We start from the raw sequence: 25,900 nt of genomic DNA, 5'->3' as shown, positions 1-25,900 counted from the left end.
AACCTTAACGGGCCCTGTGTTGCCCATTGTGGGAAAACACGCCATTCTTAAGCCAAACCTGGCTGAATTCTATAACTTAATAGATCTAAACCAACCAGTTTAAGCTGCCACAACAAACAGCCAGTCACGGTCCAGTTAGAGATAGTCATATGCTGAGTCATCAACAAACTTGGTGAATTAAGTGGGATTAAATAATTCCTCTGAATGCTTTCTATTTTTTTTTTTTTGATAACTTCCTGGAATTATGTACAGAGTACAGCAAAGAGAAATCCCCTTGGGTGAGCTTTGTCATCCCAGGATAATAAGTTTATCTGTACAAATAACATTTTTGCGGAGGAAGTGTTTCAGGGTGGTTGGTGGATGCGTGTCCATTTGAAATACGGATTTTAATGTTCTTCTTTGCCTGTGCGCTTGCTTGGGAGCTGCCTTGGGCCACAGCAAGAAAGGCAGGGTAGAAATGTTTTGATAAATAATATGGCAGCATACCAGCAACTCTTAAGGATCGAGGACTGGCAATTTGGCAGATAGTCAGCCATCACCACTGGGGCTGCCAGGCTCATCTTGGAAACCAATAGGAGGCTGGGGGGCAGGGCCAAGACAGGGTGAGGGAGCTGTTGGTTACAATATGGTGCCACTTCTGGGAAAAACCCGGAAGTGATGTCACACCTCTCTAGGAATCACCAGAAACTCTATGGTAAAACTAGGGAACCAGCAATCCCTGGTCACCATCCATAGAAAGGTTGGGAGGGGGGTTTCACCTGAGAGAAGTAGTACATGGACCAATGTAAACCTGAGGCTGGTAAGGCAAATGGGGTCTCTTGCGTAATGTTACATTGGCCCGGTGACTGCAACCTCTGCAGAAGAAGGAGAAGGAATAGAAAGAGAAGAAAGGAAGAGCTGTTGTTGTGTACCCCCCCCCTTTTTATTACCCGAAGGAATTTCAAAGCAGCTTACAGTCGCCTTCCCTTCCTCTCACCACAACAGACACCCTGTGAAGTAGGTGAGGCTGAGAGAGCTCTAAGAGAACTGTGACGGGCCCAAGGTCACCCAGCTGTGGAAGAGTGGAGAATCGAACCTGGCTTTCCAAATTAGAGGCTGCCAATCTCAACTACCATCCCAAGATGGCTATCCAAAGAGTTAAGTCTGTTTAGACAGGCGGCCAGCATATTAACAAGGCCACACTACCACCAAGCTGGGTGCCCCCCTCCATTCTGGGGACCCTGGGCAGTTAGCCCTCCCTGGAGGGTGGCTCTGTGTTCCTGTCCCTGACGCCACCCTGTGCCTTCTGAACTGATATGGTACAGAATTCAATCTCCCTATCCTCTTTCTGCCCTGACCAGGCTCTCTCAAGCAGGGTTCCCCCCCCTCCTTTTCTTTGGGTAAATTCATTTACAGCCAGTTTTGCCTCTCGGTCTTGTAGCATTAGATGAGCGGTATCACTCCAACTGGGGGAAGAAGAAAAGGGCCAGCATGTGAAAAGGGGTAGGGGGGGGGACTGGATTCCCCCTTGGGTGTTTATAAATCAACTTTTCGCAGAAGCCTTGTCTCTGAGACATTTTGACTATTGCTGACCCCGTGAGAACAGCAGAGAGCCAGCAGCCAAGATGTGAAAATACTGCAGAGTTTTCATGTCTATTTCCCACGCTCCTGTGAGGGAGATGAGACTGAGAGAGCCCTGATATTCCTGCTCGGTCAGAACAGCTTTATCAGTGCTGTGGGGAGCCCAAGGCCACCCAGCTGGCTGCATGTGGGGGAGTGCAGAATCGAACCTGGCATGCCAGATTAGAAGTCCACACTCCTAACCGCTACACCAAACTGGATCTCTTAGGATTTTCCCCTTCTCTCTGACTTTTGCTCTACAGTCTATGCTAGACTTTCTCAACTTTTTTACCATTAAGAAATCCCTGAAACATTAGTCAGGCTTGGAGAAAGCCCAGAAATGGTGCGGTCAGGCAGAATATGGTTGGGAAGCACAGTTCTTCCAGCTTTGCTGGCTGCATTCTGATTGGCCCTATTCCAACCTGGACAGCCAGGACACTCTCCACCCCCAGGGCTGTTTCACAAATATTAAGAGGAACAATGGATAAGGATTGTACTTATAATATTATGCTGCATGTTTATCTTCCTTAACCAGAAATGAATATATCCAGTTCTCTACTTGGCCAGATTTGTGGTTACTTAAATCTGGAGATTGGAATAATGGACAGACAAGACAGATCTTTCTACAAACCCGAGAAAAGCTCCAGTTGTGTAGAGAACACTGAAATCTAAACTAAAGACATATATACACTGGAGGTTAGCCTACCCAAAATGATAGAAGTAACAACTGTAGCTTTAAGAAACCAATAGCCACCACAGCTGTTGCTAGGCTACCACAACAGAACTGCCAATCTTCCACCCTGGGTTTCTGCCAGTACAAGGGAGTGAGGCCAGATGAAGGAAGGACCCAACAGTAACCACTGGGTAACCTAAAACAACAGAAGGTGCATAACTCATCAAGGTCTGGCTGTTTGCTCCTCTTCCAAAGCAGCTGACCATGAATGCCAGTGTGTAGTGGCTAGGATGGTGAGAAGAAGATAATGAGGCAGGAAAGACGAGAGCTTATGGGTCGTTTAGGAGAGGGAAAGAGGAACTAGCGATGGAGAGGGAAATTAGATGCCCCTGCAAGTACTTCTGGGTTCCCACTGGTTTAACTTATTTTCACCCCTGGGTTTATTGTGCCAATTAGGTTGCTATAGACTTCCACGAGGCATGTTTCTTGGTATTAGTGGGGCAACTCCAAATGATGCTCAGGATCTCTCAGAGGTCTTCGCATCAGAGTTCGCATCCGCTGGCAGGGGCTCATGGGAATTGTAGTCCATGGACACCTGGAGGGCCACAGTTTGATTACCCCTGCTCTAGCCTTTCCCCATCCATGGTCAACTGACCAGCAGAGGAAAATGAAAGGAAGAGAAAGGGCTGTCACAGTGGTCTAGGAATCCCTCAAAACTCTATGGTAAAGCCAAACTCTATGGTAAAGCCATAGAGTGCCAGGGTTTACCTAGAAGAAAAGCTGTTTTTTTTTGTACCCTGCTTTTACTACCCAAAGGAGTCTCAAAGCTGCTTAAATTTGTCTACCCTTCCTCTCCCCACAACAGCCACCCTGTGAGGTGTATGGAGCTGAGAAAGCTCTGGGAAAACTGCTCTGCAACAATGACTCTTAAGAGAACTGTGACTGGCCCAAGGTCACCCAGCAGAATGCATGTGGAGGAGGAGCAGGCAATCAAACCCGGCTCGCCAGATTAGAAGCTTCTGATCTTAACCACTACACCAAACTGCTTGGGCATTCCTGTACGTGCGGAAGACCTGCCTGCACTGTCTGTCTCTGCAGAAATAGAATACCCTGAGGGTGAGAGTGAAGCCGTCGCATGTACAAGTGTGCCTACGTAAAGCTCCCATCTCTTGTCATGAGCCCCATGCCAATAGTCTCTGTGCAAGTGCGTTGTACATATGGGACTCTGCTGAAGAAGCCACAATTGCCAGAAGGTTCCCTGCACTTTTTATACACCAGCCTTGGAAGATCCCCTTCTCAACCAAGCCAGCTGCAGGGTTACCAATCCTCCAGGTGAGGCCTGCAGACCTCTCGCCAGTGTGGCACAGTGGTTAAGAGGAGCAGTCTAATCTGGAGAACCAGGTTGGATTCCCATCTCCTCCTCTTCAGAAAGCCAGCTGGCTGACCTTGGGCCAGTCACAGTTCTCCCACAGCTGTTCTTGCAAGAGCGGTTCTCTCTCAGCTTCACCTCCCTCACAGGGTGTCTGTTGTGGGGAGAGGAATGGGAAGGCGACTGTAAGCCGCTCTGAGACTCCTTCGGGTAGAGAAAAGCGGCATATAAGAACCAACTCTTCTTATTCTTCAGTAATATCAGGGCTCTCTCAGCCTCCCCTCCCTCACAGGGTGTCTGTTGTGGGGAGAGGAAAGGGAAGGCGATTGTAATCTGCTTTGAGACTCCTTCGGGTAGAGAAAAGCACGGTACAAAAAACCAGCTCTTCTTCTCCTCTATTACAACTAATCTCGCCTGGAGAAAATGGCTCCTTGGGATATTATACCCCACTGATCTCCCTTCTATTTATTGATTCGATTTTTATCCTACCACTCCTGGCACAGCCTGTCTTGGCTTGACTCCTCTCCCCTTCCCGTTTGCCGTGATCTCTGTCTCCTTTGGCTCCGCACCTCCTGAACTCTGGACTCTTGCTAGCCCACTGCCTCAGCATGACCACCCGGCCAAGTAGGTGCAGCCTGGCAGAGCACTGGCTCACAACCATCAAAACCAGTAAAATCAGTAAAAACAATTCCAATAAAACATCAATTTACAATAAGCAATACAACATCTGATTGATTGATTGATTGATTGATTGATTGATTGATTGATTGATTGATTGATGCGTTCAGTTTCTACCCTGCCACTCCTGGCATGGCCGACCCGTGGCGGCTTACAACAAGTTTAAAATAGCAAACATTAAAACCATCATAAAAACGAAAATAACACAATAACAGCATCATTTACCGAGTTTCTAACAGTAATTAAATAAGGTGCCTTCGCGCATAGGAAAGGCCCAGCATTCAGGGGTAGTCAAACTGCGGCCCTCCAGATGTCCATGGACTACAATTCCCATGAGCCCCTGCCAGCATTCGCTGGCAGGGGCTCATGGGGATTGTAGTCCATGAACATCTGGAGGGCCGCAGTTTGACTACCGCTGGCCCAGATGATATTGACGTCCATATTTTGGCCTCAGCCAATCCCTCCCCTGGCTCCCTCCCCCCCAGTCTCCAAGCATTTCTCAACCCTAAAACGGGATTAAGGCTACTCACAGGGGAAGGGCTGTGTAAATCGGCATTCCAGTCCCACCAGCCATGAGAAGACCCGTGGACAATCTGGAGTAGGGCACAGACTGAGGAACTGACCGTCCAGAGCAGCATCTTTCCCAGCGTTGGATGGACGTGAAATCTGCAGAGCAAGGCAAACAAGAGGGAAACATACACTGTTTTAAACAGGCATTGGTGCCTTGAAATGGAAGAGCAGGCCACAGAGATAAGGTATTGGAGTTCTTTCATGGATTTCCAATGTAAAGGTAAAGTTAAAGGTATCCCCTGTGCAAGCACCGAGTCATGTCTGACCCTTGGGGTGACGCCCTCCAGCGTTTTCATGGCAGACTCAATACGGGGTGGTTTGCCAGTGCCTTCCCCAGTCATTACCGTTTACCCCCCAGCAAGCTGGGTACTCATTTCACCGACCTCGGAAGGATGGAAGGCTGAGTCAACCTTGAGCCGGCTGCTCGGATTGAACTCCCAGCCTCATGGTCAGAACTTTCAGACTGCATGTCTGCTGCCTTACCACTCTGCGCCACAAGGGGCTCTTATTCCAATGTATGGCTTCCTAAAAGATATTTATCAGCTGCTGCTGTTCCACCCCATCTCCTTTCAGGGTTTACATTGGCAGGCTTTCTCAACCAGGGTTTCGTGAATCCATGGGGTATCTTGACAGCCCTGGAAGGGTTTCCTCAAAAGGTGGGAGTTAATTGAATTTTTATACGTTTTTAAGATTGGTTAAACAATATGGTCATGACAACCCACCAACCCCCCCTCCCAAAATGGCCAGTGATGGGCCTGGAGGGGGTGGGAAAGGTGGTGGGAAAGGGGGTGGGGTGGACAGGCATGTCCACAGCTGTGCTTCCCAACCATGTTATGTACCATCATGCCACTTCTTGGGTTTCTTGAAGCCTGAAGAATGGATCAGGGGTTTCTCAATAGTAAAATAGTTGAGAAAGGCTGCTCTAAAGGCTATGGGTATGCTATTCTTCCTGGCAGATGATGGAACTGAGCTTTCCTGCTGTGGTGTAAGGCTGTTTGCTTCCCTGCCCTGTTGTATTGGAATGCTTCTGTACTGAAGCTCAGTGGGCTTATGTCAAATGGCATACATCAAAACAATACAATGAAACTCATCATAGGCTCATGCATCTCTAGCTGTGGAATTGCCAAGGTTGGTATGGAAATCAGCAGGAGGCTGGGGGGGGGGGAGAGAAGAAGAGCTGTCTTTTTATACCCCACTTTTCATTTCCTGAAAGAGCTCCAAAGCAGGTTACTTCCCTTCTTTCCCTTCTCCCTACAACAGACACCCTGTAAGGTAGGTGGGACCAAGAGTAAGGGGGGCCGTTCCGCATTCGTCCAAAATAGCACAATGGTTACTAATTGAAATCGCTACAGTTTTGCCGTTATGCACAATGTCGTTGACAATCTGCAACACTCCTGAAACCGATCTGCAAAAAGCGCTTTGTTGTAGCGCTTTCAGGGAAATCCCAAAAAGTGAATTCACCCTCCGGAAAGCGCTACACTCCTGCAACCAATCTGCAACACTAGCGGAAAAGTTCTGTGCGTTAACATTGTTGCGGTTTCTGCAAAGTCCCTCCCCCTGGCACTCTCCTCTGATCTTCTGGCAAAGCGATTGCCATTTTTTTTTCTCCGAGCGAGTGGAGATCAACGCACTGATGAGCCTTCGTTTTCCCAACGAGGCTTCCCTGGCTGCAGTCCCTCTGTTTAAAGTCACCAAGCACAAGCAACACAGAGGCCCGTTTGCTGGTTTATTTTCCCTTTATTTTTCACACTGTTTTTGGCTGAAAATTGTGCCCGTGAGGGGGGGGGTTCACTCGGGGGGAGCGTGGCAACGATGAAACGGCAGCTCAAACACCACCTGCTAGCTGGATGGGTCTCTCAGTTGCAACGAATCAACGCATATGTGTGTGTTTTTTTAAACCTTCCTTAAAGGGAAAGGGGCTGTTTGGGAGCATGATAACGGCCGCCCATTGGCTGCTTGACGGCCAGGGGAGGGACACAGCTTAGCAATAGCGCTTCCTGGCTAGCGATTTTTGCCGAGACCGGAATCCTGTGGGAAACGATAGAAACGCAACTGGATTCCACTACAAAGGCAGGTATGCATAACGACGAATTCCACTATTTAAAATGGCGATTTTTCGTTCCGCAAACAATTTGCAACATGGATACCAGTGCAGAATGGCCCTGGGTTTAAACTACAAGTACAACGATATAGGTTAGATATCAGGGGGGGAAATTTCACAGTCAAAGTAGTTCAGCAGTGGAATAGGCTGCCTAAGGAGGTGGTGAGCTCCTCCTCACTGGCAGTCTTCAAGCAAAGGTTGGATACACACTTTTCTTGGATGCTTTAGGATGCTTTGGGCTGATCCTGTGTTGAGCAGGGGGTTGGACTAGATGGCCTGTATGGCCCCTTCCAACTCTATGATTCTATGATTCTAAGAGAACTCCAAGAGAACTGCTCTGTGACCTGTAAGTGACTAGCCTTAGGTCACCAGAGAGATAGCCGGAGAGCCTCTGGAGAGCTTGGTTCAGGCCAAAGGTCTGAATCAGTAGAATGTGTCCTTGTTTCCATGTGCTTCATGTATGGTGTCAGGCCTCCTGCTGTCAAAACCCTTGTTTCCAGCTACTGCATCGAGCAGTGGAACAGCAGGGGGCGTGACGTGGAGGCAGGAAACTGCAAACCACATCCGAACCTCCCTTGCCCAGCTGGCAGACAATCCTCAGATCTCCTGGCAACGCTACACATGCCATACGATGAATAAATAATATCCCTAGAGAAAATCCAGAAGACATGTCTCAAAGCTCTAGGAATCACTGGATGATGAAACTACAGAGTTTCCAGTAATTCCTAGAATGTCGTGATGTCACATCCAGTTTCTCTCAAAAGTCAAGTCATGGCATAAATGGCCTTGGTCCCCCCCCCCCCAATTCCTGCCCCCAAACTCCCACTCGTTGCCAGGTAGAACCCTAAACTGCAGCATTGGGACAGAGAACGGCAGCCCTGCTTTTTGCCTTGTGGTTAGTATTTGTACTGTGTAGCGCAGGGGTAGCCAAACTGCGGCCCTCCAGATGTTCATGGACTACAATTCCCATGAGTCCCTACCAGCATTCACTGACAGGGGCTCATGGGAACTGTAGTCCATGGACATCTAGAGGGCCGCGGTTTGACTACCCCTGGATGGTGTACCCTGGAGCAGGTGTCCTCAACCTTTTTTTTGCGGGAGAAATATTTTAAAAAATACAAAATGAAAGACGAAACTTGCATTATAAGTTTGTGAGCAACTTTGGGTTTCAAACCCAGCTTGCCAGATTAGAAGTCTGCGCTCCACACCACTGCACCAAGAAAGTGTTGGCGGGCACCATGGTGCCCAAGGATGCCTGGCACAGGATCTGCCCTCTGAAGCAGCTATTTTCTCCCGTGGAATGCACTCCAATAGTCTGGAAATCAAGTCTAATTCCAGGAGAATTCCAGGAGACTGTCCCTGGTGGAGAACTATGCAGAGAGAGCCAGGGTACTGAGGGGGAATCCCTGCTGCCCCCAACCTGAAAGGCTTTCTGCAGGCACTTCCTGAAGGGAAACCTCCAAAACACTGAAGGTAGTTATATACTTCAGCCTGCGGTTTGATTGGCAGCCATTCCGCTGCCCTTGTAACCTCACCTCCCTGAGTAAACAGAGGTTCATACGCCTGCAGTCTGTTAAGCAAATAAGTCCCAGCACAGTTGGCAAATGAACAATTAAGATTAATCCTTCTTTTATTCCTGATAATGATTCTCAAATGTTTCGTGTTTTTTTACATTACCCCCTGCAACTCTTTGGGTTCTCCGTGAGAACTCCTTGTGTATTTTAGCCTTCTGTAGTAAAGCAAAGGAAAGCCTTTTGTTTTCGGCTCTTTATCTCTGGAATGCAAGAGGAGCCCTGGAAAAATATATGGTATGTTTTAAGACCAATATACCATGCACTGCAGGGCACCACCTTGGCTCTGAGCTAAGTATCAAAGAGTCGTAGAATTATGTTTGGAATAATCTTAATGGCCTTGTGAAGATGAACAAATAAGTATAGGAAAAGAAGGACCCCTGCCTGAGACCCCAGAGATCCCCCCCTGGTCTGAGCATACCTTGACAGACCAGTGGATCTGACACGGTATAACACAGCTTTGGGTGTTTGTGGATATTTCGGAACAAGATTATATCATCATAATTAGTGCTGCAAAGTCACAAGTAACTTATGGTGACCCCTCATAGGGTTTCAAGCCGAACAGAGGTGGTTGGCCACTTTCTTCCTCTGCAGGGTTTTCCTGGATGGTCTCCCATCCAAGCACTAATGAGGACCAGCCCTGCTTGGCTTCTGAGGTGCAGTGGCCTAAATAGTTAAGTGCCATCAAGTTGCGACTACTCTATGATGATCCCCCAATGGGGTTTTCAAGCTGAAGAAGTTCAGAGGAGGTTTGTCATCACCGGCCTCTGCGGGGCAACTCTGGGCTCCCTCGGTGGACTCCGAACCAAGTTCTAACCATAGATGACCCCGTTTCGCTTCCAAGATCTGACAAGATCAGGCAGAACTCGGCAAGAGATGAGCAGAGGTGCTTTGACATTGCCTGCCTCTGTGTAGCAACCTTAGTCTCCTTTGGTGGCCTCCTGTTGTCAGGGCCCCAGGACCCCCCTTCTCCGTGCACAAGAAGAAATGCAGCTGCAAACCTCCATTTATTGGGGCATACTATTTATTTATTTTATTTATTGGGACATACTATATATTTATTTCCGCATACTATCCAGAACCAGGCAAAAAACATTTCCCTTTACCCAGATTTTTAACTGAGGGGCTCAAAATTCTTTAGCTGTTGGCTCCTAGGCACCGGCCCATTTTATTAATAGTATTTTAGACCATTCAATTGAAAGCATATTTGCCCTCTGGCTTCCTTTTATTGATTATATTAATGAGTGTGCCTATATTGATTTTTAATTGCACTTATTGATACGATATTTAAATGGTTTTTTATGGTTTTAATTGTATGCTGCCTTGAGCAGATCTGGAGAGGGGACGTACCATTTTTTTCTAAATAAGAAGCCCTTTCCACTGCCAAGTTACAACAGGAAAGGTGCAGGCAGCCATTCACACTTAGTATCCCTTTTTCCAGGCAAATTGTAATGACTTTATGTATGACTTTAAAAAAATACAGTGAAATAACCTGGCAAACAAACACAAGTAGTCAATGAACATTTGAACTGATTATCAAAAATAATCAGCCAGCAAACATGACATGAGCTAAACCAGCAGCTGTTTGAGTGACGGACAATTGAGAGGGCTGCAGAGGGAAGAGTGAATCCATGGAAATAAACCTTGAAGGCAAATGGAGCATGAGTGATCATGGATGCATGGGGGGGGGGGGGGTTGTATTCCTGGAGATGACACCTTCCCACTGCAATTCCATGCACTGAATCCCACATCAAACCTGAGTCTCTCAAGCAAATGCAAACAAATCAAAATAGCTGGTTTCTCCTATTTATCTCTGGAATCTGTTAACCATTTTCATTATGCTGGATGTTAAGGTACTCTCACACTTTACCTATGAGTATGGACTGACTGGTAAGAGCCTCTTGTGGCACAGGGTGTTAAGGTAGCTGACATGCTGCCTTAAGTTCTGACCATGAGGCTGGGAGTTCGATCCCAGCAGTTGCCTCAAGGTTGACTCAGCCTTCCATCCTTCCAAGGTTGGTAAAATGAGTACTCAGCTTGCTGGGGGGGTAAATGGTAATGACTGGGGAAGGCACTGGCAAACCACCCCGTATTGAGTCTGCCAAGAAAACGCTAGAGGGCGTCACCTCAAGGGTCAGACATGACTCGGTGCTTGCACAGGGGATACCTTTACCTTTACCTTTTTATGGACTGATTACTTCCATTCCGTGACTCTACATCTGAGGAAATGTGGATGCATGTGAAATTTCATAGCTTGAATCAGGACCAGTTAATCATGTAGCACATGTAGCCCACATGCTTCCAGGGGTCTCACATGGTGCCTTCTTCCCCCCCCCCCATGGACTGTAGCCTTTTTCCTCCCCCCTTTCCTCTCTTCAAGGACACTTGGAGTGACACCCCTTTCCACTGTGGGGGGCCCTTCCCACCCCCAGTCTGGCTGCTCCTGCTGCAACTGTAGCTAGGGTCCCAGGAATCCTTAAACTGGCTCTGGTACTACCGGTCCCATGAGTCATTCAACCTCTCCTGCCTTGACTAAAACTTGGGGCCATTCCGCACTCGTTCAAAATTGCACAATGGTTGCAAATTGAAATCGCTACTAATTTGCTGTTATGCACAACGTTGTTGACAATCTGCAACACTCCTGAAGCCGATCCGCAAAAAGCGCTTCGTTGTAGCGCTTTCAGGGAAAACCCAAAAAGTGGATTCACCCTCTGGAAAGCGCTACACTCTTGCAACCAATCTGCAACACTAGCGGGAAAGTTCTTTGCGTTACCATTGTTGCGGTTTCTGCAAAGTCCCTCCCCCTGGCTCTCTCCTCTGATCTTCCGGCGAAGCGATCGCCATTTCTTTTTCTCGGAGTGAGCGGAGATCAATGCACTGGCGAGCCTTCGTTTATCCAGCGAGGCTTCCCGGCTTCAGTCCCTCTCCAGAGCTGTTTTAAGTCACCAAGCACCAAGCACCACACAGCCCCGTTTGCTGGTTTATTTTCCCTTTATTTTTCAATCTATTTTCGGCCGAAAATCACGCCCGTGCAGGGGGGGGGGTGTTTTTTTTTCACTCGGGGGGAGCGTGGTAACAACGAAACGGCAGCTCAAACACCACCTGCTAGCTAGTAGGTCTCTCCACGAATCAACGCAGATGTGTGTGTGTGTTTTTAAACCTTCCTTAAAAGGAAAGGGGCTTTTGGGGAGCATGATAACAGCCGCCCATTGGCTGCTCGTTTGATTGACGGCCAGGGGCGGGACAAAGCTCGGCAATATCGTTTCCTGGCTAGCGATTTTTGCTGAGACCGGAAACCTGTGGGAAACGATAGAAACGCAACTGGATTCCACTACAAAGGCAGGTATGCATAACGACGAATTCCACTATTTAAAATGGCGTTTTTTCGTTCAGCAAACAATTTGCCACATAGATCCTGGTGTGGAATGGCCCTTGGTTGCTCTTAAAAGTGCCACTGGACTCAAAATTTGTCCTCCTTCTTCCTTGACATCTCCACCGCTAATAAAAATATAAGCTGTGAAAGATAAACAGTTCCACCTTGGAGCTCAATGGTGCTTATGTTATTCCAGTGTGAAAGGAACCCGGTACAGAGCTACAGAGATAACCCCCATCTTTTTATCTGAGCACCCCAGACAGTCATCTTGGTAAGAAATCAAAGCGAACTTCCATCCCTGTCTTAGCCTCACAATTTGTTTTCTTCATTTAGCTTATCTTTATTGGCCAGGCACTCAGGGTAGCACACACAGTTCTCTCCTCTCCTCCATTTTACCCTCCCACCAGCCCTGCGAGATAGTTCAGGCTGAGAAACAGACTTTTGAGGCTCTCCCTGGGTTTCAACGCAAGCATAGGTCCGAACCTGGGTCTGGCAAACCATAGATCAGTACTCTAATCCAGGGATAGTCAAACTGCGGCCCTCCAGATGTCCATGGACTACAATTCCCAGGAGCCCCGGCCAGCATTCGCTGGCAGGGGCTCCTGGGAATTGTAGTCCATGGACATCTGGAGGGCCGCAGTTTGGCTACCCCTGCCTCTACACCACACTGCCTCTCAAATCTTCAAAACGTTAAGCGTTCAAAATAAGAAAGTGTCTTCTTCTGTGTAAACGTTTTGACGTACCACAGCTTATCAACAATTTGCAAGGGTTTATTAATTAATAAATTAATTAGTAATAATAAATTAATTAATAAACCCTTGCAAATTGTTGATAAGCTGTGGTACATCAAAACATTTACACAGAAGAAGACAGTTTCTTATTTTGAAAGCTTAACGTTTATTAATTTATTTGATTTCTATCCCGCCCCTCCCCAGAGGCTCAAGGAGGTCACAACACAAAAGACAATATACAATACAGACTTAAAATCCCCTAATAAGATACCCATTAAAACCCCATTGGCCACAATTCAAGACGTAACGCGACGCAAAAATCATAAATATCCCTAATTTTCCCTGACTTGGGGGTGGACATGGGAACAGTTGTAAACCGTTAGCAAGCGGGGGGGGGGGGGGGTCAGATCTACCTTAGCATGCCGGCCTCAACCATAGACCTGGTTCTGGACATTGCAGTTTTAACCCCCCCCCCCCCCAAAAGCCAAAATTGTTGTGATGGTATCTCCAAATGTTGTTTTCTCCCAGTTCAGGCGAGTGGGAGAGAAACAGGAAAGAAACTTCCTAAAGCATCTCACCTGCCAAAGCATGTATACAGTATGCCTCTGTCAAACAGCTGAAGCAGGGAGACGCATTTTTAAAAACCCTCTATTTAGAAAAAAGAAACCCTAAAAACAAAGGCATCTGTCCATCTCTGAATCGGTCGCTTCTTAAGAGTTTCTGATAAACTAATGAAGTTTTGCACCAGAGCTATTCCATGCCCTTAAGTGTTTGCAATGCCTACCCGCCTTCCAAAATCAACACACGCACATTTACCTGGCCAGCTTTTTCCAAAGGCAGTTCTCCTAAGTTGGATCTGGAGGGGTCTGAACAGCCCCTGCTGTGGGGCTTGTCTGTGTTGCTGTCCAAAGAGGAAGCCACCCCACAGCGCAGCGTCCTGAAGGATACTCCAAAGGGGGGTTGCTGCCCTGTCAGATTCTCCGGTTGGATTCTAGGGGAACGTGAGCAGCTGGGATTCTCCTCTCCGACACTGCGTTTTGAAGAGGCGCTCTCTTGGCATGCCTTCCACCTCTCCCTAGCCCTTCAGCCCACAAAGAGTTAAGGGGCGTGGACTCGGAACTGGTTGGGCCAGCAGCCTGCCTGGAATACAGATGTTTAATTTCTGCTTTTCAATTGCCAAGTCGCAGGAGGAAAGAGGAAGGCGAGCAGGCGTATTTCAGGCTGGCTTGAGAGCAGCGGAGCCTGGACTTGTCCGTGAGCCTCCAAGGCGCTGTCGGATTGGCTCTGGCTTTCTAAAGCAAATAGCTGAAATGGCAACGAAAGAGGCCAACCCTTTTCGGAGTAATCTGTTTATTTAGATTGTTCTCTCCTGCTGCTTCCTCAGTGGGAGCCCGAAATGGCTTGCCACATCGTTCTCCCACCAGCACCATCCCTACCTGAGGTTTTAACTTCACAACGGCCCTGTGAGGTAGGTTAGAAGAAGAAGAAGACAAGTTGGTTCTTATATGCTGCTTTTCCCTACCCGAAGGAGGCTCAAAGCAGCTTGCAATCGCCTTCCCATTCCTCTCCCCACAACAGACACCCTGTGGGGTGGGTGAGGCTGAGAGAGCGCTGATATCACTGCCCAGTCAGAACAGTTTTATCAGTGCCGTGGCGAGCCCAAGGTCACCCAGCTGGCTGCATGTGGGGGAGTGCAGAATCGAACCTGGCATGCCAGATTAGAAGTCCGCACTCCTAACCACTACACCAAACTGGCTCTGAGGCTGAGATAGACGATTTGACTGAAAATCACCCAGCATGCTTCTGTGGCAGAGTCGAGATTCTAGCCTGGGACTAGTATCTGACCACAAGGTTACCCCAATACCACATTGCCAGAGGTTGGGAATGTTCAATGCAGACACAGTGCTACACCATTTCTTTATAGCAGTGATACTCTCTGGTAGTCAAACTGGGGCCCTCCAGATGTCCATGGACTACAATTCCCATGAGCCCCTGCCAGCGAATGCTGGCAGGGGCTCATGGGAGTTGTAGTCCATGGACATCTGGAGGGCCACTATGGTGTCATAGGAGCTATGAGAGCTGGCAATGATTCTTGGCACCGAGCTGCTTCTTCCCCAAAGCCAGTCCCAGCTTTCCATGACTTAAGTGATTCAGAAGAGCCCTGATGGATCACACCAGAGGTCCAACTAGTGCAGCATCTTGGCTCCCACAGGGGCCAGTCCGTTCTTATGGGTGGCCAACAACAGGGCAGAGAGGCTGAGGCCTTTCCCTGATGTTGCCTCCTGGCTCCGGGATTTAGGGGTTTACTGCCTCTGAATGTGGAGGTTCCCCCTCAGTCACCATGGCTAGTTAACATAGATGGATTAATCTTCCATAAACCAGCCTAATTCCCTTTTAAAGCTATCTATTCCTAGGGCCACCACTGCATCCTCTGGTACCACATTTTAATCACTTATTCATGCACAGACAGCACCCTGCCAACTAAAGTGCGTCTAGTCAAGGCTATGGTCTTCCCAGTTGCAATGTATGGCTGTGAAAGTTGGACCATAAGGAAGGTCAAGCGTCAAAGAATTGAGGCTTTTGAACTCTGGTGCTGGAGAAGACTCTTGCAAGTCCCTTGGACTGCAAGGCGAACAAACCGGTCAGTCCTAGAGGAGATCAGCCCTGACTGCACCTTAGAAGGCCAGATCCTGAAGATGAAACTTAAATACTTTGGCCACCTCATGAGAAGGAAGGACTCCCTGGAGAAGAGCCTAATGCTGGGAGCGATTGAGGGCAAAAGAAGAAGGGGACGACAGAGAATGAGGTGAATGGATGGAGTCACTGAAGCAGTCGGTGCAAACTTAAATGGACTCCAGGGATTGGGAGAGGACAGGAAGGCCTGGAGGATCATTGTCCATGGGATCGCGATGGGTCGGACACGACTTCGCACCTAACAACAGCAAAATTCACACAGAGAGTGACTTCCTTTTGTCCGTCCTGAATCGACTGCCCACCAGCTTCACTGGATGCCACTGACTGCTAGTATTTTGGGGGAGGGAGGAGTTCATTGGCACAGGAGGGCTTCGGAGCAAGCTCGGTGGCATCGTCTTTGTGCCTGCAGGGGGTGCCCATCTGGGCACAGCTCCCTTCTTGGAATCTATGCTTGGAACCTCTTTCGTGGCAGAGTGGTGATTCAAGCCTTGGTCTCCCAGATCCTGGATTCGAACCTTAGCCTACACCAGCTTGGAGAAGAACATAAGAAGAACCCTGGCAGATCAGGCCAGTGGTCTGTCTGGTTCAGCATCCTGTTTCACACAGGAGCGAACCAGTTGCTTTGCACAGCCAACAACCAAAGCACACAAGTCAATATGGCCACTGGTCATTGTTATCCAGAGGTGAACTGCCTTGGGATGAGCCTCGTTGCAGACGGTAGCCGTGTTGGTCTGCAGGAGAACAGCTGGATTTGAGTCCAGGAGCTACCTGAGAAACCAACCTGATTTTGGGAATAGGCACACTCCCCTCACCAGATGTGGAGGCTCCCTTTAAGTCACTATGGTTAGTAGCCACTAATGGATCTCTTCTCTGTGACTTTGACTCGTTGCTTCCTGGATCCTGTTCTAGTCACCACCAGATCAGGGGGGAAAGATAGGCAAGGCACAGCTGTGGTGATGAGAAGAAGAAGAAGAAGAAGAAGAAGAAGAAGAAGAAGAAGAAGAAGAAGAAGAAGAAGGAGGAGGAGGAGGAGGAGGAGGAGGAGGAGAAAAGAAGAAGAAGAAGAAGAAGAAGAAGAAGAAGAAGAAGAAGAAGAAGAAGAAGAAGAAGAAGAAGAAGAAGAAGAAGAGCTGGGTTTTTATATCCTACTTTCCACTACCCAAAGCAGCTTACAAACACCTTTTTCTTCCTCTCCCTGCAAGAGACACCCAGTGAGGTAATTGGGGCTGAGAGAGCCCTGAGTGAACTGCTCTGTGAGAACAGCTCTAAGAGAACTGTGACTAGCCCAAGGTCGCCCAGCTGGCTGCCTGTGGAGGAAGGGTGGGGAATCAAATCCAGTTCTCCAGATCAGGGTATGAATCACTACACCATGCTGACTTTCAGCTCTCCTCGCCCCACAAGTACCTTATGCAGGGCTACCAACCTCCAAGTGTGGCCAGGAGCACTCCCAGAACCACAGCTGACCTCCAGATGGCTGAGACCAGTTCCCTTGGAGCAGGGGTAGTCAACCTGTGGTCCTCCAGATGTCCATGGACTACAATTCCCATGAGCCCCTGCCAGCATTTGCTGGCAGGGGCTCATGGGAATTGTAGTCCATGGACATCTGGAGGACCACAGGTTGACTACCCCTGCCCTGGAGGAAACAGTGGCTTCAGAGGGCAGTCTCCTGGACAGCAGATCCTCATGAGCTCCCTCTCCAAATTCCACCTTCTCCTGCAACACCCCCCCAGCCACAGTTGGCACCCTATATAGTTCCCTGTTCATTGTTTCTTCTCAGCCAGCCTGAATGTATTTTTTAAAAACAGATGGTGTGATATAACAGCAAGTTGCCACTGAGATGGTAACCCTTCATGGGGTTTTCAAGGCATGTTCAGAGGTGGTTTGCCATTGCCTGCCTCTGCGTAGCAACCCTGGGCTTCTTGGTGGTCTCCCATCCACGTACAAGCCAGGGCTGGCCCTTCTTAATGTCTTAGGCCAGGCTTGTCTGGGCCATTCCTGCTGGGTGACATAAATCGTACAAATTTGTAACAAACAGTGTGTCTAAATTTCAGGCCCAAGATAATTTGTTGTTAGTGGATGTAAAATAATTCTTAGACAAATTACAGTCTATGCGCCAACTAGCTGAGTATTGCATTTATAGTGACAAAGCCTGGCTCATTCCGCACACACAGGATAATGCACTTTCAGTGTGTTTTGGTAGCTGGATTTTCCTGTGCAGAACTGGAAAATCTGCTTCTAAAGTGCATTATCAGTTGTGTGCAGAATAGGCCCGGGTTTCCAGTCCGCACTTGAATGTAAAATCCAGTGGGCCAATCACTCATTCTCAGCCTAACCTGCCTCAAAGGGTTGATGTGATTGCCAAAACCGAGAGGGACCTTGAGCTAGGCCTGGAAATTGCCTGGCCTTGCCTCTGGACCACAGAGTTAGAGGAAATGGCTGTGTTGGAAGGTGACTCATATAGCGTTGTGCCCTGCTGTGGTCCTGCCCTGCCCCAAACCACACTCAACCAGGGCTCTTCCCCCAAGTCCTCAACGTAGTCCCCAACCTAGAGCTGGTACGGCTAACCCCACCCTGAGCCCCTTGGAGGAAATCAGATTGAACAAATAAATATCATTAATATTATTTAATGTATAGACCTCCGCACTCTGCAAGCAGGCTCGGAGCAGTTCACAACTTTGTTTATCCTGCTTATCTGCTTTATGCCAATAAAGGTATTGTATTTAAAAAAAACATGAATTAAAACAGTCATAGTCAGATTTTTAAAGCATCCTAAAATTAAAACTCCTAACCGCAGAAGAAATACCTTCTGCTGTGTCTTGCGTGTGCAGAAAAGAGAGCAGGAATACGGCCACTTTCAGTTGGCAAAAGCTGAGAGCAAAGAGTAATCTTAGCCCCTTGACATGTGTAATGACTGTTGTGCATACAGAGATCTATTATATGTCTGCACACAATGAGGGCATCACCAGGCAACATCTCTTACGATCTACTTAGGCAGGTTGTGAGTGGGCGGGGCTGTGGCACTTACAATCTACTTAGGCAGAAGGGAGTGTGTCACTGCCCCTTTCTCGCATGCCCAGGAAAATGCCACTTTGGGATCCAGAAGCAAATTTCCTCCAGGACTCACTGGCCAGGGATTCTGGTTTTGGGGGTGGGGGGTGGGGGGGTACTCTCCCACGTCAAATAAAGTCACATCTCCCAGCCGTTCCGAATTAGCCTAGCCGGTATAAAGAGTTTAGTTGTAATAGATTACCGACCTGTCATAGAGGCAAAGAGCATTCCAAGTACACTTCAGCTTGCTTGTCAAATAACGTCTTGCAGTCTGTTTCAAGGGCAGTAGAAATTAGGGAGGGTAAGACTTCCAGAAGCAGCGTTGTCTTATCAGTAACAAAATAAAATGAAGGAAGGAAGAAGCTACGGCGGAAAAAACAGAACCCTCGCTATTCTCAGTCCCCCCCCCCCGCAACACATCTAGAGCAGAGGTGATCAAACTGTGGCCCTCCAGATGTCCGTTCGCTGGCAGGGGCTCATGGGAATTGTAGTCCATGGACATCTGGAGGGCACACAGTTTGACCACCCCTGTCCTAGAGGGAGGAGAAGGAGGAGGGTGTTGACGTCATTTGCAAACTGTCACTCATTTTGCTGTCACCCCATTTTAAGAATGGCAGAAGGGCATTGCTGGCACATGGGGGCGTAATGCACTTTACTATATGGGTGCGCCTTCCTCACAGAGGCCAAATGCCTCAAACCAGCCCTCTGAAAGGTCAGTACAAGTTGATGACTCAAGGCACCGATATTGGGATAGCACGTGTTAATAAGAAAAACGTGGGGTTCCACTTCCGGGAACCCAAAATGCCCAACAGCACACTGGCAATTCCCACTTGTGTGTACTTGCAACTAATTCTGCAATACCTTCTTTCCATGACCCTCCACGAGGGTTGCCAGACCATGGCTGGGGAAAAGCAGAAGATTTGGGGACTGAGGGTAGAGCCTGAGGAGATTGGGGTTTGGGGAGGGGAGGGAATTCAACACTATGGAGCCCACCTTCCAAAGCAGCTGTTTTTTCCCCAGGGGGACTGATCTCTGTCGCCTAGAGATGAGCTGTCATTCCGGAGGATCCCCAGGGCCCACCTGGAGGCTGGCATCCCACTCTCCAAAGCAGCCGTTTTCTCCAGGAGAACTGATTCTTGTTGCCTGGAGATCAGCAGCCATCCCAGGTGAACTCTAGCCACTGCCTAGGCAGGGGTAGTCAAACTGCGGCCCTCCAGATGTCCATGGACTACAATTCCCATGAGCCCCTGCCAGCATTCGCTGGCAGGGGCTCATGGGAATTGTAGTCCATGGACACCTGGAGGGCCGCAGTTTGACTACCTCTGGCCTAGAGAGTGGCCACCCCTCTGTCCTCTACACACACACATCAATGCCTGCACACCATGAAGTATTCGGTCCATTGTGTGATTACTGTGGTCTTTATTATCATCTGGCTCCAAGATGACCTCCGGTCTCGAAAGCAGACGGCATTTCAGGCTCCGCTAGTGACCTTTGTGAGACAAAGGCCTATGCTGAACAATAATTCATACGCAGGGCTGGTGGAAATGGGTCTTGGAGAGAGAGTAAACCACACTGGCCCTCTGAGATAAAGCAACTTCGTCAAAACAACCACGACAGACGTTATTAGGAGTCCCCAAGCCAACCCTTGCTGCGATAAGGACTCAGGGGTTAAAAAGCAGGCACTGACGTACTTTCGACGGTGATGTGCCAGTCGAGGGAACAGTCACTGACAGGTCACTTGGAGCTGAATCCCATTCACTGGGATTGCAATTAACAGTAGGGTTTGCAAAATCCCTGGAGGTTTTGAGAGGGAAGCCTGGGGAAAGTGGGGTTTTGGGGAGGGGAGCGACCTCCTGAGGATTGCCAGCTCCAGGCTGAGAAACGGAGATTTGGGGGGGGGGGAGTTTGGAAGGGTAGGGGTGGGAGAAAGTTTAGAATCATAGAGTTGTAAGGGATCTCCAGGGACATCTAGTCCAACCCCGTACAGAATGCAGGAAACTCAGAACTACCTGACCACCCACAGTGACCCCAGATCCATGCCCAGATGATGCCCCCATCTTTAAAAAAACAACAACAAACAAGAATCCCTGGCCAGTCTGGCCTGGAAGAAATTTGCCTCCTGACGCCAAAGTGGTGATCTGAATTTCCCTGGGCATGCAAGAAAGGACCACAAGAGCCAAGCACTGACACAGTCCCTCCTGCCCAATGCTTACAATCGTATAAGTTCACAGAATCAGCATTTCTGTCAGGTGGCCATCTAGCCTCTGCTTAAAAACATCTGAAGAAGGAGAAGAACCCACCACCTGACATGAGTCAGCAGTGTGAATTAGTGGCTAAAAAGGCAAATGGGATTTTGGGCTGTATCAAACAGACTATCATCACGGAAGGTAATGGTACCACTTTAGTCTGCTCTGGTTCAGCCTCACTTGGAGTACTGTGTTCAGTTTTGGCCACCCCAGTTGAAGAGGGATGTTGACAAACTGGAGCGTGTTCAGAGGAGGGCAACAAAGATGGTGAGGGGTTTGGGGACCAAGATGTATGAAGGAAGTTGGGGGAGCTTGGTCTGTTTAGCCTGGAGAAGACTCAACTGAGAGGGGATCTGATAACCATCTTCAAGTATTTAAAAGGGTGCCGTATGGAGGATGGAGCAGAATTGTTATCTCTTGCCCCAGAGAGACAGACCAGAACGAATAGGATGAAATTCATTCAAAAGAAATTCCATTAAACATCCAGAAGAAGTTCCTGACAGTTAGAGCGGTTCCTCAGTAGAACAGGCTTCCTCAGGAGGTGGTGGGTTCTCCATCTTGGGAAATTTTTAAACAGAGGCTGGAGAGCCATCTGACAGAGAGGCTGATTCTGTGAAGGTTCAAGGGGGTGGCAGGTGACAGTGGATGAGCGATAGGGTTGTGAGTGTCCTGCATAGCGTTGGACTAGATGACCCATGAGATCCCTTCCAACTCTATGATTCTATGATTCTAAGAAGAATCGGAACTCCACCTGCCTTCGACATCTGCATCCTGGACACTAGAATGATGACAATCATCCTGGTTTGGGGAAACGACCGCTTGCCTGATGTTGAACCAGGGAATAAGCTTACAGAAAACATGAAATTATTTTGTTAATAAACAACTGGGAAGTGCCAGCAAGTCACAGCCGATTTATGGTGACCCTGTATTTATGGTGGGTAATGTGACCATATATGGTCATGTCAACGCACTGTCCCCTCCCAAGTGGCCAATGATGGGCCTGCAGGGGTGGCCAATGATGGGCCTGGAGGGGTGGGAAGGGGAGGGGCCCTGAGTGGATATGTCCACTAGGGTTGAGTGCTTCGGTGTGGTTCGGCAATCACCGCAGCCCAAAGCAGCCAGTGCTGCGGTAAGGATTGGAAGGGTGTCGGTGGTGGCAGTGCACCAGCCAGTGGCCGCACACTGGGGCAGAGCTCTGTGCCTGCATGCAGCCAATGATGGGTGCGCCCAGCCGCTGCTGCCACCCCTTCTTTCCGCGCCACGGCGCTGGCCTCCTACCCACTGCCTCAGGCTTCGGTGATCAACAAGGTGGCCGAACCAAGCCGAAGCACTCAACCCTAGTCCGCAGCTCTGGTTGGCAATCTTATTCTGCCACTTCTGGGGCTTTTTTGAAGCCTTTTTTGAAGTTTCAGGAGTTCTATGGCCTTGTGCCCCACCAAGGTTCCTGTCTTCCCCAAACTCAATCCCCAAATCTCCAGGAGATTTGCAACCTAGATCTAGCAACTGTACCCCCTCCCCCCGCCTCCCACAGCTAAGGATGACCTGGCAATTGTAGCTGAACACTCAAGCAAGGAAAGCTAAAATGACAACTTTGAGCTCGGTTCCTTCTTAAAGCTGTTTTCTATCCCTTAGAGATCAGTTCCCCTGGAGAAAAGGGCTGCTTGGGAGGGTGGACTCCTTTGAGGAGGTCCCTCCCCACCCCAAGTCCCGCCCACTCCCAGCTCCACCCCCAAACTCTCCGGGTATTCCGGAACCCTGGGCTGCAACCCTGCTCTCAGTCCCAGAAGGGCTTGGGCCAAGTGCCTCAGTGGTGTCGTGTTGCAGGAAACTGGGCCTGCAAGGGATAGTCCTAGAAAGCCTAATGAGAGGATGCTTCCTGCTCACCACAGCTTGTTAACCTTTTAAATCCTGTTTTCCTGTTATTGTCGACAAAGTTGCTGAGAGGACATCGTGGCAGCCAGGCCTTGGCACGCTTTGAAACTCCTTCTGGTAGTGAAGAGGGGCATATAAGAAGCAACTCTTCTTCTGTTCTATATCAGGGCTCTCTCAGACCCACCTCCCTCACAGGGTGTCTGTTGTGGGGAGAGGAAAGGGAAGGTGATTGAAAGCCGCTTTGAGACTCCTTCGGGTAAAGAAATGCGGCATGTAAGAACCTTCTTCTTTTTCTTCTTCTTCTCCTCCTCCTCCTCTTCCTCTTCCTCCTCCTCCTCCTCCTCCTTCTACATTGCCCCAAAGTTATCAGTGATATAGGAAATCAGTCGTGTTCTAAACTCATAAAGACCACCAAGATGGAGCTTCTCGTTCTGACAAACCGCAAATGAAAATGGGCCAAATGGACCAATTGGGGGACTAATGGGGAAAGAGCAAGACCTAAATCTGTTTGGAGCATATTTGCTGGTGAAGGTGGGGAAAAGCCCAGATCCCCAGTTACCAAACTATAACCGATTCCGCACCCAAAATTTGGCTCTGGACAGCACTCGTCTGGTTGCAGGGCTAATTCCTTCTTCCGGATGACATCGGGACCAGTCATTGGGCCTATCCCAATTCAGGACCCTTTGTTGCCACATGACAAGGGAACGTGGATATTTCTATGTTGCCTTTTCCGTCATGGGCACCAACCGGGCCTAAATTGGGTACTTCAGTGTATGGGGAAGAGTTGAGCCATACAGGTTTGGTTCCTCCTCCAACTATGGCATCCTGGAAGGGACAAAAAATGCCCCAGTCAGCTCCATGGTGCTTTGCCGTAGAGCCGACTGGGACATTTGTTTCTTTTTAATGAAGGTTCTTAAAAATGGAACCCAACTCCCTGTGCCACTGTGGAACACAGCACAACCTCTCTGCCTCAGGTGCCTAATCCAGGGCAGTCCAGGCCCGGCACGGGAAGTACTCCCCTGTACACACTCAGAAAGAGGGAGGACAAACTGCCCCATCACAAACAACCAGCAAAAGCCCAGCGCCTCCATATTTTACCATCACCTCATTACCTAACTGTTAGAACAATATTCAGTAGTATGATAAAACAGGAGCACATGTTGGAGGGGGGGGAATACCAGGATTAGATGGCACAGTGAAGTGAGTGAATGACCACATCACCGTTTAGGGCAGGGGTAGTCAAACTGCGGCCCTCCAGATGTCCATGAACTACAATTCCCATGAGCCCCTGCCAGCGTTCGCTGGCAGGGGCTCATGGGAATTGTAGTCCATGGACATCTGGAGGACTGCAGTTTGACTACCCCTGGTTTAGGGAAATTCAACCTGGATACTGTCCACCACTTCCCAGCCAGTGTAATGGAGTGATCCTGGGTGTGCCATAGTAGCTTGTTGTGTGATCTTGGCTAGTCCCAGTCCCTCAGCCTAAGCTCCCTCACAGGGTTGTTGTGAGGACAAAGACGAAAAGAACAGTGTAAGCTGCTTTTGGGTCCCCTTTGGGGTGTAAGACAGGGAACAAATAAATTAAAATGAACAAATAAAAGCATCTTTCTGCACATATAAAGGATTTTTTTTTAAGGTTTCATTTTACTATCTGTCAGCTGACTAACTGCTGGAACAATATTCAGTGGAATGATAAAATACAAGCACGGGTTGGAAAAAAATGCCAGGATTTGATGGCACGGGTTTTTAATGAGGGTTTTTTTTAAAATGATAGGATTGGTCTGCAGTAGGGACTTGGTGTTTCAGGATTCGCTTGGGGTTTCAACAATCAGCGGAAACGCTGCCTTGTTTAAGCAGGTCCCAAGGGCATACAAAAATCTGGACTCCTTTAAAACTTGGCAAGAATTGTTTGAACAGCTTGGGGGTGAGGGGAGACTCTCAGATGGCGGAGTTTGAAGCACAGTTTCAAAGGGCAACTTTTCCTTTGGCGAAAGGTCAGGGGAGAAGCCTCCTCCATGTTTATTTTGGCCTTAAAAGAAGGGATAGCAGATCAGAGTAAGGAAATACTTTTATGAACAAGATTTTCTAGCAACTCGGGAGTGTTTTGACCAGAGACGTTTCCTTCAAAGGACAGGATTGCCAACTCTCTTTGGGAAATTCTTGGAGATGTTGGGGGAAGAGCTTGGTATTGGTAAGGGTAGTATTTGGGGAGGCGACAGGCCTCCACTGGGTTTAAAGCCACGGAGCAGGGGTGGCCACGGTGCAGGCAGGGGCTCGTGGGAATTGTAGTTCATGGACCTCTGGAGGGCCACAGTTTAGCCACCCCTGTCATAGAGTCTACCCTTCAAACCCACCATTTCTCCAGGGAAGAATCTGTGACATCTGGAGATCAGTGGTAGTTCTGGAGCATCTCCAGCCCCCACCTGGGGATTGGCAACCTTACATGGGCCCCCACTGCAGGATGACTGTAAGGTTGCCAAATGTGGGGTGGGAAATTCATGGGTATTTGAAGGGTGAAGCCAGAGGGAGGGTAGGTGCACAAAAACAACCAGTGTCTGTTTTGCTACGTTGTGACCATTTCCGCACGAGGAATCCAGCCTGGCCCAGTGCTTGCCTGGTCATGGGGCTAATTCCCGCTCCCAGACAATTTCAGCATTGGTCTGGGCAGCCCCAGCCCTGGTGCAGCGTATGCCCTTGCATTGCACCAGGCCTGGAACCACCCCGAGACCAGTGCCAATGTCGTCTGGAAGCGGAAATTAGCCCAGCGACCTGACAAGACCTGGGCAGGGCTGGGCCAGGCCAGATTCCTCGTGCGGAAAAGGTCTGCGAGTGACATAATCACCACAAAGAGCATATCCTAAACCCTTAACGAGGGAAGCAGATGTCCGTGATTCTACGGCAATGGTTCAACAACTATTGTGTGATCAAAATCCCCGGGCAACTGAATCCACCACTAGATTTCTCTACCTGACTTTGTTTAAACACGCCAAGATCCTAGCATAAATTCGCATTTTAGCTGGCTGATTTTATCTCACATTTCTTTACGTATCATTCTATATCTGTTTGGTTGATGTCAATAAAGGCCACTACGATGAACTATGATGCATAGTTAAAATATCTCAGGCATTCCTTCATTGTGATGGATTGGAAGAGTTCCAGTTGGAAGAATCTGGAACCATTTTCTAAAGCGCTTGTCACAAGGGTGGATAACGAGGGAAGTGTTCTATCCGAAGGCTCGTCCATCTAATTTTTCCTTCTGTGTGTCCTCAGGCACCTGTCTAGATCAGGGGTAGTCAAACTGCGGCCCTCCAGATGTCCATGGACTACAATTCCCAGGAGCCCCTGCCAGCATTCGCTGGCAGGGGCTCCTGGGAA

At 48.8% G+C, this 25,900-nt stretch overlaps 1 protein-coding gene across 4 annotated transcripts in view; it reads right to left on the bottom strand.

The window, feature by feature from the left end:
• Positions 1-25,900, bottom strand: part of ADGRF5 (adhesion G protein-coupled receptor F5) — an 83,878-nt gene that overhangs the window by 49,716 nt on the left and 8,262 nt on the right. For 2 of the 4 annotated variants that reach the window (XM_077317379.1, XM_077317398.1), the window contains exons 1-2: positions 13,482-13,940; positions 4,850-4,985 (exon numbers count right to left, since the gene is read on the bottom strand). In XM_077317379.1, coding sequence (XP_077173494.1) covers positions 4,850-4,957 — 108 coding nt within the window. In that variant the 5' untranslated portion in view covers positions 4,958-4,985; positions 13,482-13,940. Of the gene's footprint in view, positions 1-4,849; positions 4,986-13,481; positions 13,941-25,900 lie in introns of those variants that run through there. The other 2 variants (XM_077317407.1, XM_077317389.1) reach the window with 1 other exon arrangement.

The sequence above is a fragment of the Paroedura picta genome, chromosome 1 (assembly GCF_049243985.1).
Source record: "Paroedura picta isolate Pp20150507F chromosome 1, Ppicta_v3.0, whole genome shotgun sequence".
In the NCBI taxonomy this organism is placed as follows: domain Eukaryota; kingdom Metazoa; phylum Chordata; class Lepidosauria; order Squamata; family Gekkonidae; genus Paroedura; species Paroedura picta.
The sequence above is the reverse complement of the archived record's forward strand: the minus strand, read 5'-3'. Positions and strand labels throughout refer to the sequence as shown.